We start from the raw sequence: 18,106 nt of genomic DNA, 5'->3' as shown, positions 1-18,106 counted from the left end.
TACGCTTCAGACATTCCCCTGAGGCTCAGCTAGTGCTAATTAGCAAATGTTTGCATGCTAAAGGGCTAAACTCATGAATTTAATCTGGTAAATATTACCTGTGAAACATCAGCACAGCAACCTAGTCACTGTGAGCTTGTTGTCATACCAGTGGTGGAGTGAATACGGTGGAGACTGGAGCCATTTTGACACGTGGAAATTCACTGATGCAAATAGGGAATTCTTGACATTTGGCAGTATACCTTTTAACTTTTGCACTGGTTCATTTTGCATTGCACTGATACACAGCAACTTACCCGTTTGATAATCAAAATATCTGCTGCTCTCTCTGCTCTCCCTCATCTCTCTTATTAACTCATCATTCTGTATGCACTGGACTGGAAATCTGAATGTACATATGATTGTGTGTCCTTGTTCTTAGATATGTTTGATTCTATGCCTGAGCAAAGCCCTACCACAGAATCCAAAGCTGCTACCACTCCTAGCGTAGACCTTTTTGGTTCAGGTACAGGAGTTGATATCCATTTCTCTTTGTGTGGAACCTCTTCATCTCTTCTGGTTTCCATACGTTCCACTTCTCTGTCAACTGTTTTTTATTCCCCACACGTCTTGGTTTGTCCCCCATAGTGGTATGAGAACTGTGCATGTAACCCACTTGTCAAGTCTTGTGGCTGCTTTCTGTCTACGCTGTGTCTTTTTCTACCTGCCACGCTAATACTTTTCTTTGCTCCCGGTCCTCCGTGGTTTTCTTCTTTCTCGTATTCTGCCTCACGCTTGCGCTGGTAATTTAGACCTTCCTGCTGTTTCACGCGGGCCCTCTCCTTTGCCCGAGCCGGCTCCGGTTGGAGACATTGTAACCGGTGAGTTAAGCTGCTTTATAGTTACTGCATCACTGTTTTCCCATCCTTTTTCATGAAGAGTGCAGCCAGCCTCAACTATCATTAAGTTTTTTTGCATGGTGCTGGTGTCTGCATACACCAGTTCTGTACTTCAAAATGGTGCACTCTTCAAGGATGTGGATACACAGTTAAGATGCAGGGATGCCTGCTTCTTCTCTGCATGTCTGCTAGCCTTTTAGAACAGGCATAATAATGCAAGAGCAGAGCGTTCTCCCCTACAGATTAAGCTGTGACTGAGGAATGTAGCCATTTAGACCTGAGAGTAATTGAATACATTACTGCTTCTGTCTCTGCCCATCTCTCTGTTCAGACACATTTCAGTCTCCAGCTCCAGCTCCAGCTGCAGCTGCAGCTCCAGCCCCAGCTTCAGCTCCGGCTCCTGCTGCTGCTGCTGCTGCAGCTCCTGCCACTGCCGCTCCTGCTGCAGCTCCCGCCCCAGAGGCCTCCTCTCCACCCAAAGCAGAGCCGGCAGCTGTCATTGACCTACTGGGTACTGTACCATAGAACACACATACATATCTCTTCACAACAGCATGTAGATTGCTAAAATGTGCATTTTCTAATTTTATTTTTCTCTTCTGGGTATCTTTACCATCCTCAGTTGTTACAGTAAGTTCTTGTTTAAGTGACCAGTGAGGCTGGTGTTGTCTAGATGTGGTGATGGACTCTTCGTTAGACTGCAGACAGATCCTATGTATATACATTTATGTATATATAAAACAGACAGCATTAGTCAGTAGCCAACAGTTACATTCCCCAAAATGAGAATTAGACTGTGTGTTTGTGTGTGTGTGTGTCTCTGTCTAGAGTCCCCCCTACCCACCACTAAATGTAGATTTAAATTTCAAGTCACCTTTATTTTGTCTGGGAAAATGAACGCACTGGAGTAAAAACGATGAGAGATGTATGTCTTTCCTCCAGGACTTACGGTCAAGTGTGTGTCAGTTGTCATTTGGTCCATTGCTCTGGTCCAGACCAACATTTTCTCAACCTAGGCCGCACAAAACTTTGTACAGACAGTTATGGTTCCCAGGGGTTGAATCCGAGACTGCGGCATGAGATTGACATCTTTGGTTTTTAGTGAAATATCATTACAACCACAGGATTACAGTGAAATTTGCTGTAGACACCGCAGGAAACTTCTTGGACAGGCTTGGACTTTCTTGTGCTGCACCCATTGCATTACAGTCTTTATGCAAGATTTCATTTAAATCAGATTTGCGTGCTTAACCATTATTATAGAAAATATTAAAGGAAACTATATGAAAAGCTTGTGCTGCTCTTATTAAATAAATCTCAGGATTTTTGTGGGTGACAGGGATCAAGAGCGTGGGGTGTAACACCACTGTAATGATAATAATAAATACATTTTCTGAAAATTCTTTTTTGGAGGTTGACATTTGCAAATGTAAGCATGTTAGCACACCAAAAGTGAACACTGCAAACATTTTACCTGCTAAACATTAGCATGCTAGCATTGTCATTGTGAGTTTAAGCTGACATTAGCATTTAGCTTAAAGCACTGCTTTGCAGCCTCAAACAGCTGCTAGCATGGCTGTAGACTCTTAATTTTGTTTTAGTTTAGTTTAGTTTAGTTAGTTTATCAAGGGACAGTGTGCAATAGCATTAATCATTTACAAGAGATGAGGAGATGGTTGCACGATGAGGAGATGGTTGCACCAGATTTAGCAATAACTGCTAATTTCCATCTGTAGTCCCAACATATAGTTTACAATATACACAGACCACAATCTAAAAAAACAAAGAAAATCTAAAATACAGATGAACAGAGGACAGCACAGAGACAATACAGACATACAATTTCCACATTTAAAATAACCAAGTTGTTACAGTGCAGGGAGGAACAACTTACAAAACACTAAAAGGCAGTCCAAGTAGCAGCTCCTGATATAAAGTGCAAGTGCTGGTGTTGTTGTTGATAGTCGACAAAGTGCTCGTAGCAGCAAAAAAAGTTACAGAGTTGATTATAGTTTAGAGTACAACAATAAGAAACCTAAATACCAACGATGGTAATTCGGGATTGCAGGGATGATTAAATACCAACAATGGTAATATGACAGAAATATCTGTAACAGAGCTCAGATAAACAGCAGAAGAGAGAAACGCAAAACGAGACATAATGACAGAAAATCAGACAGGAAATCTGACAGCAGCACCTAGTGTTGGCAACATTGCTTACTCCGGAGCCATTTCTTTGTGGCAAGGCAGAAACTGCGATAATTCCTGTTGATTTTCAAATCACTAGGGAGTCTATTCCATTCTCTGATGGCCTTGATGGAGAAAGCAGATTGACCAAAGGATGACTTTCTTTGTGGGATTTTACAGTCTCCTCTCGTCGCAGATCTTAAAGCTCTTGTTCTCTGTTCAGAGCAGGGGAGTATGAATTTTTTCAATGGTGGGAGGGCCGCATTATTGATTATTTTATGTACCAAGCAAATGTTTGATAATGTACTTACATTGTCGAAGCTTAGTAAATTGTATCTGGAGAGAATGTTGCAGTGGTGGTGCTGTCTTGGTTTTCTGTCCAGAACCTTCAATGCTTGCCCGTAGAGAGATCTGATTGGATTTAGAGTGGTCTGGTTAGCTTGGGTCCAACATGGCATGCAGTATCTCATGTAGGGGAGTATCATAGCATTGAAGTACATTTTTACATTTTTGGTGTATTAGTCCTGCACATTTTGTGCCAAAACCCACTCCAGGACAAATAAAGCAAATGCAGGCATGACATGGCCTCAAATTATTTTATTACTGTTTATGTTATGAAAATAAAACTGTGCATACATTATGACTTCAGACTGACAGAAAAGGTCCCATCAGGGCCGGGGATCTTTTTTTGTCCACACTAACCTTCCTTCTTCATTTGACGTTTTGTTAACTTTGGTGATTTCAGTTATAGTTTTGCAAAGAAGATAATCAAGATAAGATAATCTTGTCTCCTACCCCCATTGTGTCCCAGTGTGTGGTCCAGGGCTGACCTCTCACCCCTTTCTGCCCTCCATGCTGCATTGTGGATAACTGGACGGCCCTGCAGACTCCTTTGCCAGTCCTGTGGAGGAGAAGCAGAGCTCTGCTCCTGGAGGGCCTGGAGACGATCTGCTGGGAGGTGAGTTTCCTCTGACTGTCTTTTTATGGGGTGACACTGAAGTATTTTTATGGAAATTATGGTTGAATTATAAAGGCTGAAAGTACCAGGGAATTTTGATAAGATATCTGCAAAAAGTTTTTAGCTGGCAATTGGCTGACAGAAATGTTTTATGCTGATTGAGAAATTATGCGGGAGGAAATGACGGAGATGCATTTGTCAGATTAGTAATGACACAGACTTGGCAGGACTGGTTATTACACAGCAGTTCCAAAGTGGATTTGGACTGGAAATGTCTGTAAAATCTCTGTCCACCTTGTCCTTTTAGTGATGTCATAGCCAATTTCTCGCCCATCTCATTTCTGTCACTGTGGTGTGGGCAGTATTTCATGAATTAGAGTATTACAAAAGTTTAATCTGTTTTCATCTTTGTACATAAAATAAATATGACATTGCCAACATGCACAGTGTACTCATGCATGCAGACAGACATCTTGCTTGCACAGCAGCATTTGTAAATTTACTTTCAGTATGCAAAATGTAAATGTAGGACCTCGTGCACCTAACCTGTTGGTCGTGATGAGTCACTCTATCTAAATATTCCATGAAATGTTAAAGTCCTGCATTCAAATTTCTACTGAAGGTACAGCTTATCAGGAAAATGAAAATAATACAAGTTAAAGTACTTAGGGGTCATATATGGAAGGAAAAACAAAATAAAAAATCTTATGCTACAGAAAGTTTTATTCATTTTTTTTTTATTTATCTCTACTGTTATTTGTCTACTGAAACAATGGATAATTTGACCCCCTTGAGCCTCTGTTAGTTTAAGTTTAGACTCACAAGTCAGCCTTTAGGCGCTTTGCTTAACTAAAGACTGATGACTTTCTCCCTGATTTTGTGTTTAGATGGGCGGATACAATTTCAGAGTTTAAAAAACTCTCTACGTTGCAGAACCAATAGTAAATCTGCAGGGCGGTCCTTCGGTGGCTCGCTGAACTCTTGTGCTTGTAAACATAGTCCGACTAGAAACACGTGTAGCGGTACAAAATGGCTCAGCCGTGCTCGCAGAAAAGGCCGTCAAAGTTAGTGGATGTTTGTCGCGTTTGCGGCGACACATTCTCACTAACTAAAAGAAACAAACATAATCTTTTACAAGGCCATGATTCATCCGACTATAGAGGGAATCGCCTTGTAAACAACAAGGCGATTCCCTCTATAGTGCGGGTAGAAAACCAGCAGAGCTTTTAGATATATATATATATATATATATATATCACATTTTTCACATCACTGTATCACCGTTTAGACTAATCCGATGTTTGTAAAGTCTATAAACACAATGATTGAACAAACATTACTATTTCTGTGTGCACGTTTAGCTGAGCTGTTAGCCCTGTTAGCCATTAGCGGGGTCTGTAATAGGTAATAACTCATTAAACGGTCCATGAAAAAAATATCTTTTCCAGCGGATATCTTANACACACTTTAGAAAGGAGTGTCCCCAGACTATCAGAAGGCGGAGATCTCTGATTGTCTGGTGGCGAGACTAGTTTAAGTTAAGATGAAATGAAAAATGCATTTTTAACCCTTTTAGATTACATTCCTGGACAATTGCACTAATTCACCAATATATGCCAAAAAAAATTAAAACAAATGATTTTTTTTAATCTTATGTATAATGTTTTCCTCCTGGAAAACAAAATACAGTATGACGTGTGCTTAAGTAAGCTAGTACCAACTAACTTCAACCAACAATATCACAACATTCATCCATGAATCAATCTGCAACTTTTAGCAGCACAAGGCCATGATTACGTTAGCTAGCTAGCAGCAGCAGCATGCTACGTCATTGTGTCTTAAATTCCCTAAAATACTGTGGTTACAGGCCATGAGCTAGAATTTATTCTCTTGAGAAAAGCGGGATCTGTGTGAGCTCCAGATTATTATAAATTATTAATTTTACAGTGGACTGCTGCAGCAACTAATGTTAAATGGACCATGTGATAGGCTTTGTCTCTCTCTGCCTGACAGATGCTACTATCTTGTCAGCTTGTCACCATCAGGGCCTCACTATTATGGCACACCCAATTGTCAGCAAAACAATGTGGCTAGGTCTAATTAGCCTATTTAATTCATTAATCTAATTCATTCATCTTCTTGTTATCCTCCTCCTGATCGGTGTGGAGCCAGCAGTCCGCTGTATCTTCACATCTGGCTTAACTGTAAGCTTGTCCACTTTTAGCTCTCCAATCAAATGTGAAGGATTTGATATAAATCCCTTTTGTAATTGTACACTGATCAAATATCCCATTTCACTGGCGAATACATCACAATACAGAAGATGAAGACGCTCTAACTTCTGTCACTTCAAATGTAATCACCTGAGAAATTTAGAGGGGAAATCATTTGGGCTATCAATAGATTAAAAAAATGAATCTAAATAATTAGATGCCCTGTGATTAATTAATCTAAATTAATTGCATGCATCAATTTTTGCTGTGAAAGTATTTTAAGAATTTCAATGTAAATAAATTTTGGCAGACGTGTCGTAGTGAAGCTGCTGCATTTTGGACACAATTGGTCCTCCTGTATTTTACCACCAACATTGTTCTGCAGTCCATTGCAATCCATTTTTCAAGGGGGTTAGTTAGTTGGTCACAGGCAGGCTTACTCAGTTTGCGTCTGAACGCCTGGTCGAGTGTGGCTTGACAAGGCTGGCTACTAGGGATGCACCAGAGGCTGTGCTAGCTCAGGCCTTCGCTGCTAAATGCTTTGCATTGAGGTGAAATTTCAAGTTTGAAGTTCTCTGATGGTACAAAAATTCCTTCCTGCAGAAAATGCAGAGAACGGTGCTCCTATCGACAGTTCCAGCTGGGCGCTTCCTAAATGTTAATGTTCCATTCACTGGGCTAAGTAGCGTTGTCCCATCTGCCTCCATGTGACAATGCCACTGTAGCCTTCAGTGACGCACCGGGTCAAAGGGCACCATGGAACACAATTAATCAGCATTAATTTTTTTTTTAGGCCCCTTTTATGGCTCTTTTTCTGTGATTTATTTATCATAAATTAACACGTTATTTTGACAGCCCTAGTAATCTGAAATGTATGAGTTAATGTACTTTCTATCACTAAAAGGGAACCATGCTTTCTCCTTGTTTAGATTTGTTTAATTATTTTATTTATCTCTGAACATTTGATTGAACATTTGGCATATGATGCAATTTTTTCATCTATTTTCTTGTCTTGGTGTACTTTACTATGTCCTGGTTGGATACTGTTGTACAAATATATTTCAGTTATTGTTTTTAATAAGATCTAGTGATGAGTGAATGGTTGAGTAATGTGCTGTATTATATCCTGTTTGTCTGTGCTGTATACTGCCACCATTTGCTGCTGCCCTGATCAACTTTCCCCACAGGGATAACCAAAATTTCATTTTGCTATCAAGATATCTCTGTTGTGTCAGTAATCATATTTCATGTGTGTTTCTCATGAAATTAGGGTGAGTCAGACAACAGCAGAACATAAAATATCACAGTTACAGTCCTGTCTGTTATCTCCCTCAGGCCTGATGTCACCCACCCTGGCTCCCACAGCTGCCCCTGCTCTAGCTCCAGCCTTGGCTCCAGCTCCAGCCTCGGCCCCGGCCCAGAACGACCTCCTGGAATCTGGTTTTGATGCTCTAGGCTCCCTTACCGCTCCAACACCACCTGTACCTGCTGCAGCACCAATAGTCCCAACTGTGCCAGAACCTGCAACCACCACACCAGCACCCTCTGGTGGCTTTGATGCTTCAAGTAAGTGGATCATGATATGTTATAAACAATTTCTTTACTTTTTTTGTTTCATTTTAGAAATCTGTCTCATTGCCATGCCTTCATTTGAGAATTTCAAAGAGTATTTTGTTTATATTTGCACAGGTCATTTGCTTGATGCACATTTATCTGCCCTGGTTCATTTAAAGCTACATTAACCATGACCTAGTTATCTCTTCCTGCTGAGAGCTTGACTACTGCATGAATGACACACTGACATGTGCTGCTGTCACTGTTCTCCTTACGTACAACGGTTGTTTCTGCTGACTGCTTAACTCCTCAGCACTGCTGCCTCTCTCGCAATGATTTTTCTTTATCTCTTCTCTTGTACTTCTCACACTTTCACAAATGCTGTGCTTTCTCCACCTCTCCACCTGCTCACCCACCTCCCTCTGCAATCTTTCTTTCTTTCTTTCTTTCTTTCTTTCTTTCTTTCTTTCTTTCTTTCTTTCTTTCTTTCTTTCTTTCTGCTGCACACCCTCTCTCTTCTGCTCCATTTTACCCCCCCCCCACCCCACCCCTTCCACTCTACTGGGTCTTTTTTTGCTTCTTCTAATCTGTGATTGGTGAGTTTCACCCGGCAGTAAATTTCAGCATGTGCAGTTTGGACGAGTCTCTCGTTTCTGCGTCTTTGCATGTTGCAGTTTGACCCCTGATTGTCTCCTGCATGAGACAAAACCTACTGTATTGATGTTTATTTGCCCTTGGTCTTTTGGAGCAGTGGCTCTTATAGTAACCACATGACATCAAGGCCCTACTCTGCAGAGTCTGCAGGTTTTATGTATTTTATATCTTTGTATTTTTTTACAAGTGGTTCATTAAACCTGTGAAGCCTCTTCAACAAATAAAATTTATCACTATATCCAATAATGCAGTGTTTCTTAACCAGGAATACTTGTATCCCAGAGGGTACTTTTGCAGTTGCAAGATGGTATGAAAGATTACGTAGAAATTTTTTTAATTAGGCTTAGTAGAAAACAATATTCACTTATTAGTTGGTTATCACACCTGAAAATGCGTCATCATTGCATGAAAATTAGTGACCAAATGTAGAGAGAAGTCTCAACAGCTGAAGAGTCTTTGCTTGAAGTATTGGATTACTAAGAAAGTTAGCTTAAAGTAATGGATAAATTGTTTAAATAGTTAGCTAAAAGAAAGCGATAAATGATTTAAAGAGTTAGCTGAAAGTAATAGATGCGTGGTTGGAATAGTTAGCTAAAAGAAAGCAATAAATGATTCAAAGGGTTAGCTAACAGTAAAGAGTTAGCTAAAGGAAAGCATTAAATGATTCAAATAGTTAACAAAAAGTAATGGACAGTATGGTTTGAATAGTTAGCTAAAAGAAAGCAAAAAATTATTCAAATAGTTAGCTTAAAGTAATCAATACATTGTTGAGCTTAAAGAAAGTTATAAATGATTGAAAGGGTTAGCTAACAGTAATGATACGTGGCAATAAATGATTTAAAGAGTTAGCTAAAAGTAACATTAATGGATAAATTATTGAAATAGTAAGCTAAAAGTAATGAATACATTGTTGAAGTAGTTAGGTAAAAGAAAGTAATAAATGATTCAAATAGTTAGCTAAAGGTAATGGATGCATGGTTGAAATAGTTAGCTAAAAGAATGATTTAAATAGTTAGCTAAAAGTAATGATATATTGGTGAAATAGTTAGCTAAAAGAAAGTGATAAATGATTGAAATAGTAAGCTAAAAGTAATGAATATATTGTTGAAAAAGTTAGCTAAAAGAAAGCGATAACTGACTGAAATAGTTAGCTAAAAGTAATAGATACGTGGTTGGAATAATTAGCTAAAAAAAAGTGATAAATGATTGAAAGAGTTAGCTTAAAGTTATAGATATGCGGTTGGAATAGTTAGGTAAAAGAAGCGATAAATGATTGAAATAGTTAGCTAAAAACCAATGAATGAGTTGTTGAGAAAGTCAGCTAAAAGTAATGGGTGCTTGGTTGGAATAGTTAGCTAAAAGAAAGCGATAACTGATTGAAATAGTTAGCTGAAAGTAATAGATACGTGCTTGGAATAGTTAGCTAAAAAAGTGATAAATGATTGAAAGAGTCAGCTAAAAGTAATAGATATGCGGTTGGAATAGTTAGCTTAAAGAAAGCGATAAATGATTGAAATACTTAGCTAAAAAGCAATGAATAAATTGTTGAGAAAGTCAGCTAAAAGTAATGGATGTGTGGTTGGAATAGTTAGCTAAAAGAAAGTGATAAATTATTGAAATAGTTAGCTAAAATTAATGGATACATGGTTGGAATAGTTAGCTAAAAGAAAGCAATAAATTATTGATATAGTTAGCTAAAAGTAATGTATACGTGGTTGAAATTGTTAGCTAAAATTAATGAAAACATTGTTTAAGTTGTTAGCCAAAAGAAAGCAATAATAGTTGAAATAGTTAGCTAAAACAATGGATACATTGTTGAAATAGTAGGCTTAATGTCATGGATATATTGTTAAAAGGCTATATGAATAAAATGGTTAAATGGTTGAAATATCCAGACTCTGCCAATCCCAGTTATAATATAGTACAAATACAAACTTGATAAAGCCGACCTAAACTCTGACAGTTCCATTGTACTGTAATGAAACACTATTGTTTTATATGAATAATCTTGTTAAATGACATCCTCTTAAAAATCAATTCAAATGAATAACTATATTTAAAACCTGACAAGTGGTGTTGATGAAGGGTTACTTAAGTTCATCTGACAGGGTTGTGGACGTACATCAGACAAGGTTAGAGGCCACCACTTTAGTAAATTCACCTTCAACCAGTTTTCATCACAGTGCATCTGTAGAGCTTGGTTGGAATAAAAACCTGTAAACTCTGGTCCTGATGACACCTGGTTCAAAACCAGTGTTTTATTCCAAAATCAGCCAGTATTTAAGTTCCTGAGATGTGATTATGTAAACTGGCTAAGCAACTAGCCAAGTGAGTGCAGTTGCTGTAATTATGTCCCTTTGAATGCACAGATATACTTACAGTACAGCCCTATATTGTGCATGTGATGCCCAGCTCACTACTGATGCTGTCACAGCTGGATTGTCCTCTCACCATGCCTGGTCTCACATCTGCCCTCTGCTTGTGTTATATCTAGATTAGGGATTTGCAGGTTTGTAATCTGTGTTGTTTCTCTGATGTCCCGCCATTCCCATCCTGTCCCCAAGTGTTTGATGGATTAGGCGACTTGCTGATGCCCGCCATAACGCCCCAGAGCACCGGGGGCAGCACAGCTGGAAGCACAGCAGGAAGCATGGGAACTCCTGTCGCAGTGGGAGGCATCGCAGCCGCTCCCCCCGCCACACCACCCCCCTCTAAAACTGTCGGAGGGGACCTGGACTCATCTCTGGCCAACCTGATTGGAGGTAGACTGCAGCTTTGCTTGTCTGGAGGCTCAGTCATTTCTGTTTCTTATAAATATTTATTATTTACATAGAAATGTAACTTGTAACTCTTTCTTTCTTCTCTTTAGACCTTGGAGTAAAGAAAAAGTAAGTGTGTGTTTATAGATGTAAATTCTATGCGTGATGCATGAAGGCTTAAACACACGTATTGTTCCAATGGAGCTGCAGTGTTTGTAGATTTTTGAAAGAAATTAATACGTTTTTTAAAATAAAAAAGTCTTCAAAGTCATTAAATTATTTAATCATAGGATATAAAAGGGTGCACAATTCTCACAGCTGATCAGGGTCCCTTTAAACACCATGTCCTCAATTGATTTTTGACCTTGTTACACCAGATTTTGTCATATGCGCTGTTGACTTATAGTTGTATCTAACCAGTACTTTGTTTTGAGCTCATTTTTGGGGTTTGGTTTTATTAAATTATAGGTTGATAATTGAGTGTGGGGAAACCCGTGTCTGCAGTCACCACTCCAATCATTAGTAGTATGATAGGACAAGTGGCACAGAGGCTGAGGTGTGTCCTGTGTTTGATTTCCTTTAGGGACCCACAGAGTGAGAAGAAGCTGACAGGAGGCGCCAACTGGATGCCACATGTAGCCCCCACAAGCTGGGCTACACCGGGAGCCCCCATGGTAAGAACAGCAAGGACAAAGCAGCCCCTCACCATGCTATCACACTCTATCCAATGAGCACTTTTGCTGCAAACTGAGTTTGGGGCTGTGCCTACTGCCACAGTCTCATGACGTGACAAACAACAAAGATAAACATGACAAAAGAAAAAAAATGTTGTTTACTGTTGTCACCATTTGATGCACCCTGTTCTTCCTGTCTCTCTAGGCTGGTGCCGCCCCTGGAGCACCTGGGGCACCTGTAGCAGCCATGGTGCCACCGATGAGCGCACAGCCCGGCTTTGGCATAGTGAGCTTTTTTCTTGTATAGAAAATTATCTAAATTTTAACCGTGAACCATTATCAGCTTTTGAGTTAGCAGGGTAACCCTTGTCACAGTTAACACATACATACTATCTAGATCATTTTGAAAGCAGGTGATGATTAATCCGGTTATTCCTTAAAAGTCTCAGTCTACCGTGTTGTTCCCGTCCTACCAGCCTCCTGCAGGAGGACCTGGAGCTCCCATGATGCAACCCTTGATGGGGCAGCCTATGATGGGACAGCCCATGATGAGACCTCCCTTCACAGGGGTGGCTGGAGCTGCACCCGGAGCCGCTGCACCAGGAGCACCGGTAACAAACCACACATAGTGAACCTCACAGTGTCTATACATACACAAACCAGTTTTTAATGCATCACATTTTTCCCCTATTTTCCCAGCTTCCTACAGGACCTGCGAGCCAGAGCCCCAAGAAACCCAAGGACCCTTTGGCAGAACTCGACCTCAAAGACTTCTTATAACGCCCCAGGTGGGAGCTCAGAGCAGTACTTTTAGTATATTCAGTACAGCATGTCACAGCTTCTGAAAGACTTTGACACATTCACTTTGTGGTGGTTGATACATCACTAGCTGCCATATGGGAGCTAAAATAACATACCTTTGGTGGACAGAGGGTTCACATGGCTCGTGCACCACTACAATGTTTAAATTACAGAGATACTTGTTTCCAAATCCTAAGAATTTGTTTGCAGAGTTGAGAAATGACTTCAACATAGATTAGTCAATATTTCTTAATATAACAGTGCCTCTGCGAAGGAAAGTGGAGTGCTTTTTGAGTGTTGGAAAACACTGATAACCTCTGTTGCTCTCAATTACGTCTACTCTGCTACCAGGTACAGCACCTGCAGATGAAGCTGGTGATCCATGTTTCCAACTTTTTTCTGATTTTAACAAATTTATACCATCTGCACTGCTCTGTCAAATAGCATGAAATAGTGAATAAGTATAAGCTCCTCACTTCTCAATGTCCTTTTTAAAATATAATCTTGGTTATTACAGCTGGCTACCCTTTCAATTACACAAAAATTAAGTTCAGTAATTTTTACAAAGTGCACCTTGTTACACACTTCGGGCCCATTTGATCTATAGCAAATGGTCTTACTGTATGTACATGGCATGAGTGCATTTAGGGCATGTCCAACTCCACTTTTACTACTTATATGGCGCATAATCTGGGCTCAAAGTAAGGCGCAAGGGGCAAAGTGTTCGTATTTAGTCCCATAATGACAGGTGGGTTTTGGACGTAACATTTATCCAACCGATCAATATGTCATCTCTCTTTCCCTTTAAAAGCCAGGTGCACCTGCACCTGGCGCAGTGCTATTTACATGGCGGATTTGGCAAATTGGAAAAGCGAGTGGTTTTCTGCTGAGAGTAATGCAGTAGGAGCAGTAATGTCACTGCAGCAAATATTGTGGGACATTTAAGCAGCAATTTAAAAACTGTAGTTATAAACTTTAGAGAGGAAACAAAACTAAACTTTTAGCTTCTGAAAATCATTCTGACTTTAGACCAAGTTTTTGTTGGTCAAGGGTGCAATCACTTTCTGCTGCCTCAAAATAACAATATGCTACCAATGCATCTGAATACACCTTATTTTAAGAGCCACATGCCCACTGGCCCACAGATGAGTGCAAGTATTTACACAGTGTGGGCACTGGTTGTGAAAATGACAACTGCACCGGTCTGAAACTAGCAGTGACAGTTGAGCTGCACTATGCGTCCCATTGTGCCCGGTCTAAGATGGTGCACTTTGCATTCAAGTGGAATGTTTAAAATGAATATTCTCAGAATTATTTAGATTTCAATAGATTATTGGCTACCTACTAGTGCTGCTTTGCACTATTTAAAATGATAACCACAAGAACTACTTGACTGATGTTGAAATGTTCTCTATTTCCTGTCTTCCAGCTGCTTTCTTCTCTGGAGCAGGGCCCTCTCACCTTTTACCTGGTGTCTGTCAACATCTCAGGATGTTCAGCTACTCAACCTTATAAGAGCCTCTTATCTCCATCCCGCCCATCAACACCCCACCCTTCTCCTGTGTGATGTCGTAGCACAAACTGTGAAAGTGAACCATAGCGGATTATATATAAATATATATATGAAAAAAAGAGAAAAAAAAAACAAGCGTGTGCTTATGTAGATGTACTAATCTTTTGTCTAAACAAAATCACTCAAAACCCTGACAAACAAGTCCACAGAAGTAAGTGAAAGAAAGTGAAGGCGTATGTGTTTAGATTTCTTTCTAGTGTTGAGTTGAATGATGGATGTGCTTTGGTGTCCTAAGCCCCACCCACCATCCCATATTTGTCCCCGCCTCCTTACAAAGGGGGAGGAGCTCTTCTTTGCTCCACTCTGATTGGATGAGAGTGGTAAACAAAGCCCCGGTAGATTTTTGGAGAACCATGTTGTGTGTTGTTTACAGAAGGGTCCTCGTTGATGTACATAGATTTCTCTGGCGAGGATTACGTCTCTATTCTGTATGTCTGTTGAAGAGAAATATAAATGTGACTCTGACATGAAATTGTAAGAAGTCGTGTGAGTAACCTTCTATTTCCCGTCATCTTTTGAAAGTATTTGGAAACAAATATGAATACCGCTATATGATTAATATACTGTATATGAAGAAACAACTTCCATGGGCTTCTGAATCATACCAGACCAGCAAGTGATCCTTTTTGTTTGTTTCTTTTTTTACTCGTGGCTTATTTTTCTATGTTTCTTTATTTGTCTTTTTGTCCAATGTTATTTATATGTTCTGTTTCTGTTAGAATAATCCTCCAGGCGGCTGTCGATATTTGCTGGCATTGCTATGAAAGAACATATCTTACAACCTACTTCCACAGAAAATGCTTCAGTTACCTTCAGTCACAAAAATAAACTCAAACTGTCTCTCAATATAACTGTACATGTTTCTAGCTGCGGTTTTGACACGACCCATGTGGATATATCTGTTGCCTGTGCTTTCATTATCGGTATGATTGTTTTTGTATTTAGAGTAAGATATTACATTGCAGTACCAAACTCTGTGTTCAGACAGATCAAAGCAAGACAAAGGATTTCAAAGGATACCAGACAACTCGCATGTTTATCCAGCAGGAAGGACACTTCAAAAAAGTCAGAATCAGTAAGATTTTAAAGGTGCCCTATTGAGTTCAGTTTACACCCATTGTTTCCCACCAAATAAGCTTTGGCCTTAATCTGTAGGGATTTTCTTCGTCATAAAATTCTGAAACAGTGATTTTTCGATACATATTGATTCTGAATATTTAAGTTATTTCAATACGTTATCCACAGTATCGATACACCAGTAACAGCTGCTCTTTTTCATTCTCTCTTGTTGTTAATGTTTACTACAGTTATTCTGCTGTTCTCTGCAACTAACCAAGAAAGAAAGTTGTTGTTATCATGGTATAGCCTTGTTGTATTTATTTTTTAAGAAAAAATTCAATTTTATGCCCTTTAGTCAATTCCCCATTGTATCAAAAATGGTATCAAATATCAATACTTTCCAAGGCGTTGTATTGAAGTTAGAATTTCCAGTATCATGACAGCACTATTTTAGAAGGCTTCTTTATTTCAAAAACTTTAAAACCCAAGTCGTTTACATACAAAATGGGGGGCCTGGTTATCAAAATATTGCTTAATAGGGCTACTAGCGATAAAAAAAACTCCACAGGGTACCTTTAAGTTCCGTGTCACTTACCTGTTGCACTCTGTGCTGTTGAATAAAATGAAAGTGTGTGTGCCTGCACTGCTGCTATGGCAATATTAAAATTACAGAAAATTAATAAAGGTCACCTGAAAATGCAGACAAACAAAACAAATAAATCACATTTGACTGCTCTCTGAACAACCTTTGCTTAAGATGTTGATTTGATCATTGCTGACCTGCGGCTCATTGTCAGCTGAACAGTACTTATTGTTAGTGATGTGCACAGTGTGGAAATCCACAGGAGGCCGCTGTCAGCCTAACCATGATCTTGTCCCCAAAAGCATCTTAACACAAAGCACCTCTGTTCCTGCAGACTTACAATGGAATCAAAATGTTGATGTGCGTTTGGACAGCTGTGTAACACCAGAGGTCCCAGTCCTGTGCTGTAAATCAGACTGATGTAACACTTACTCTGTGTGTTGTCTTTTCAGTGGACTGAATAAGTGACTGGTGGTGAGAATCTGATATGATTCAGAGAGAATAATGGGAGATTATTAACATTTTTCATGACTGAATTATTAAAGTTGTATTTTTGTTTAGTTGTAAATTTATTTTATTTACTATGGCCCTCCCCAGTGCATGTAAGCCCTTTGAGGTGCAATAAATTCAATGACGGACTGAACTGCCCATGAAGGATTTCTTTTCTTCTATACCATGAAGATAATAGAAATGTCCATGTTGTGAATTTGTGTCCATAACCTCAACAGTAGCCTCTTTTCAAGTCCTGTTTCTAACTTGGTAAAGTGGACAAATGCTCTGTCCCCCCAGACCCTCAGAGGCCCCATGTGCATCGTGTGTCATTTGGTTTTTTGGTACAAATTACACATTTGTTAGGGAATTTGCACCACTGAAGTACAAAACAGACTAATGCAGATCTGATATTTTACCTATAGGAGAGCTCTGTATGAAAATCTAGTTTCTACACTTCAATTTATTCATGTCTCATTTTATTTATTGATACAAATTCCCCCCAAAACAGTTGTGCTAACTCAAAAGATCAAAATGAATTACCACAGAAAACCAGCATAGGTGCACTAGTAGCTTTCTGGGTCTGGGTGTGTGACGAAGTATGTTTTTTTTTCTTTAGACATTTTTTCTCTTTTATAAGGCACTGATTCAGTATGCAAGAGCTTCCTCGGGCAGGTGTGGAAGAAAAATTGCATTTCCTGCTCTAATTTCTTCTAGAAGACATTCTTGTTTTCTCTTTCATACCCGCCTAAGGAGGATCTTGCAGATCAAAACATTACCTTAAAAAAAGAGAAAAATGCTGTGTGTGGACTACAGGCCGAGCAACAACCTGTACACATTTACCTATTTTTAAAGTTGATTTTACTTACTTGCTGTGTAGAAGTCCAATATTTACTCTTTAGCCGCTAAATGCTCCACTATGTTCACCAGCTAGCTGCCAACTTTGTTTGCACTCTGGTACTGGCCAGGTAGCGTACAGTGGATTTACTAGAACTTTTTTGTTTAACTGAAAACAGCCTGCAGTTGAAAATGATGCTGATGAGAGTAGTGGGAGTGAACCCAAACATTAAAGATGTGGGTCAGAAAACCAAAACAATAAGCTGAGGACAGGGATGGGGGAAGCAGTGGGTGGCCTCCGGGGCTCCAGCCGTGAAAGTTTTCTCAAAAGCCCCAAATCTATACTTCTCCCTAAAGAAATTTTATATATTAGAGTTAATGGTCTTCTGTTGGCATGATACTTAATTCAGAGTATTGGCAGATACTTGGCATAGTTGGGGATTCTTGATTTGTAATAGAGCAGCCCAGATTATTAAGGCATGGATTCAAATGTAGCAGATTTGCCCGCTAAACATTCATTCTGTGAAATCTAATCCAGCATAGAATAACAGAAATAGGGTTTAAGATTAGTAATGCTGTTTACGCCCAATTCCCACCCTATCAAAATTAGTCATCATCAACATCTGTCATGCCATGGTTTCAGAATGATGCAGACATTTGGAGAACAATCAGATACAAGATATGATGCAGGCTCTACAGGATTTTTCCCTTGGCAGCTATCATGTTTTGGCCCAAATGATATACAGACTTTTAAGTATTCTATTATCTCAATTGACTTGAAAAATAGTGCACATAGCTGCTGTAATGGCCCCTGGACCCCCCTTGTTTTGGGGCTGAGCCCCAAATGTTTATAACATCTCCACCCCTCAGGAGAAGAGCTGAAAGGA

The 18,106-nt window shown here is 39.5% G+C and overlaps 1 protein-coding gene across 1 annotated transcript in view; it reads left to right on the top strand.

Moving 5' to 3' along the window:
• snap91a (synaptosome associated protein 91a) overlaps positions 1-16,800 on the top strand; it is a 70,361-nt gene extending 53,561 nt beyond the window's left edge. Inside the window, exons 18-29 of the mRNA XM_050047190.1 lie at positions 422-505; positions 792-860; positions 1,210-1,389; positions 3,952-4,023; positions 7,572-7,802; positions 11,009-11,206; positions 11,314-11,332; positions 11,787-11,877; positions 12,083-12,163; positions 12,354-12,488; positions 12,577-12,665; positions 14,108-16,800. Of these exons, the coding sequence (XP_049903147.1) occupies positions 422-505; positions 792-860; positions 1,210-1,389; positions 3,952-4,023; positions 7,572-7,802; positions 11,009-11,206; positions 11,314-11,332; positions 11,787-11,877; positions 12,083-12,163; positions 12,354-12,488; positions 12,577-12,657 (1,241 nt within the window). The 3' untranslated portion in view covers positions 12,658-12,665; positions 14,108-16,800. The remainder of the gene's footprint in view (positions 1-421; positions 506-791; positions 861-1,209; positions 1,390-3,951; positions 4,024-7,571; positions 7,803-11,008; positions 11,207-11,313; positions 11,333-11,786; positions 11,878-12,082; positions 12,164-12,353; positions 12,489-12,576; positions 12,666-14,107) is intronic.
• The last annotated feature ends 1,306 nt before the right edge of the window (positions 16,801-18,106 follow it).

Source organism: Epinephelus moara, chromosome 6, assembly GCF_006386435.1.
Source record: "Epinephelus moara isolate mb chromosome 6, YSFRI_EMoa_1.0, whole genome shotgun sequence".
Classification (NCBI taxonomy): Eukaryota; Metazoa; Chordata; class Actinopteri; order Perciformes; family Serranidae; genus Epinephelus; species Epinephelus moara.
The sequence above is the reverse complement of the archived record's forward strand: the minus strand, read 5'-3'. Positions and strand labels throughout refer to the sequence as shown.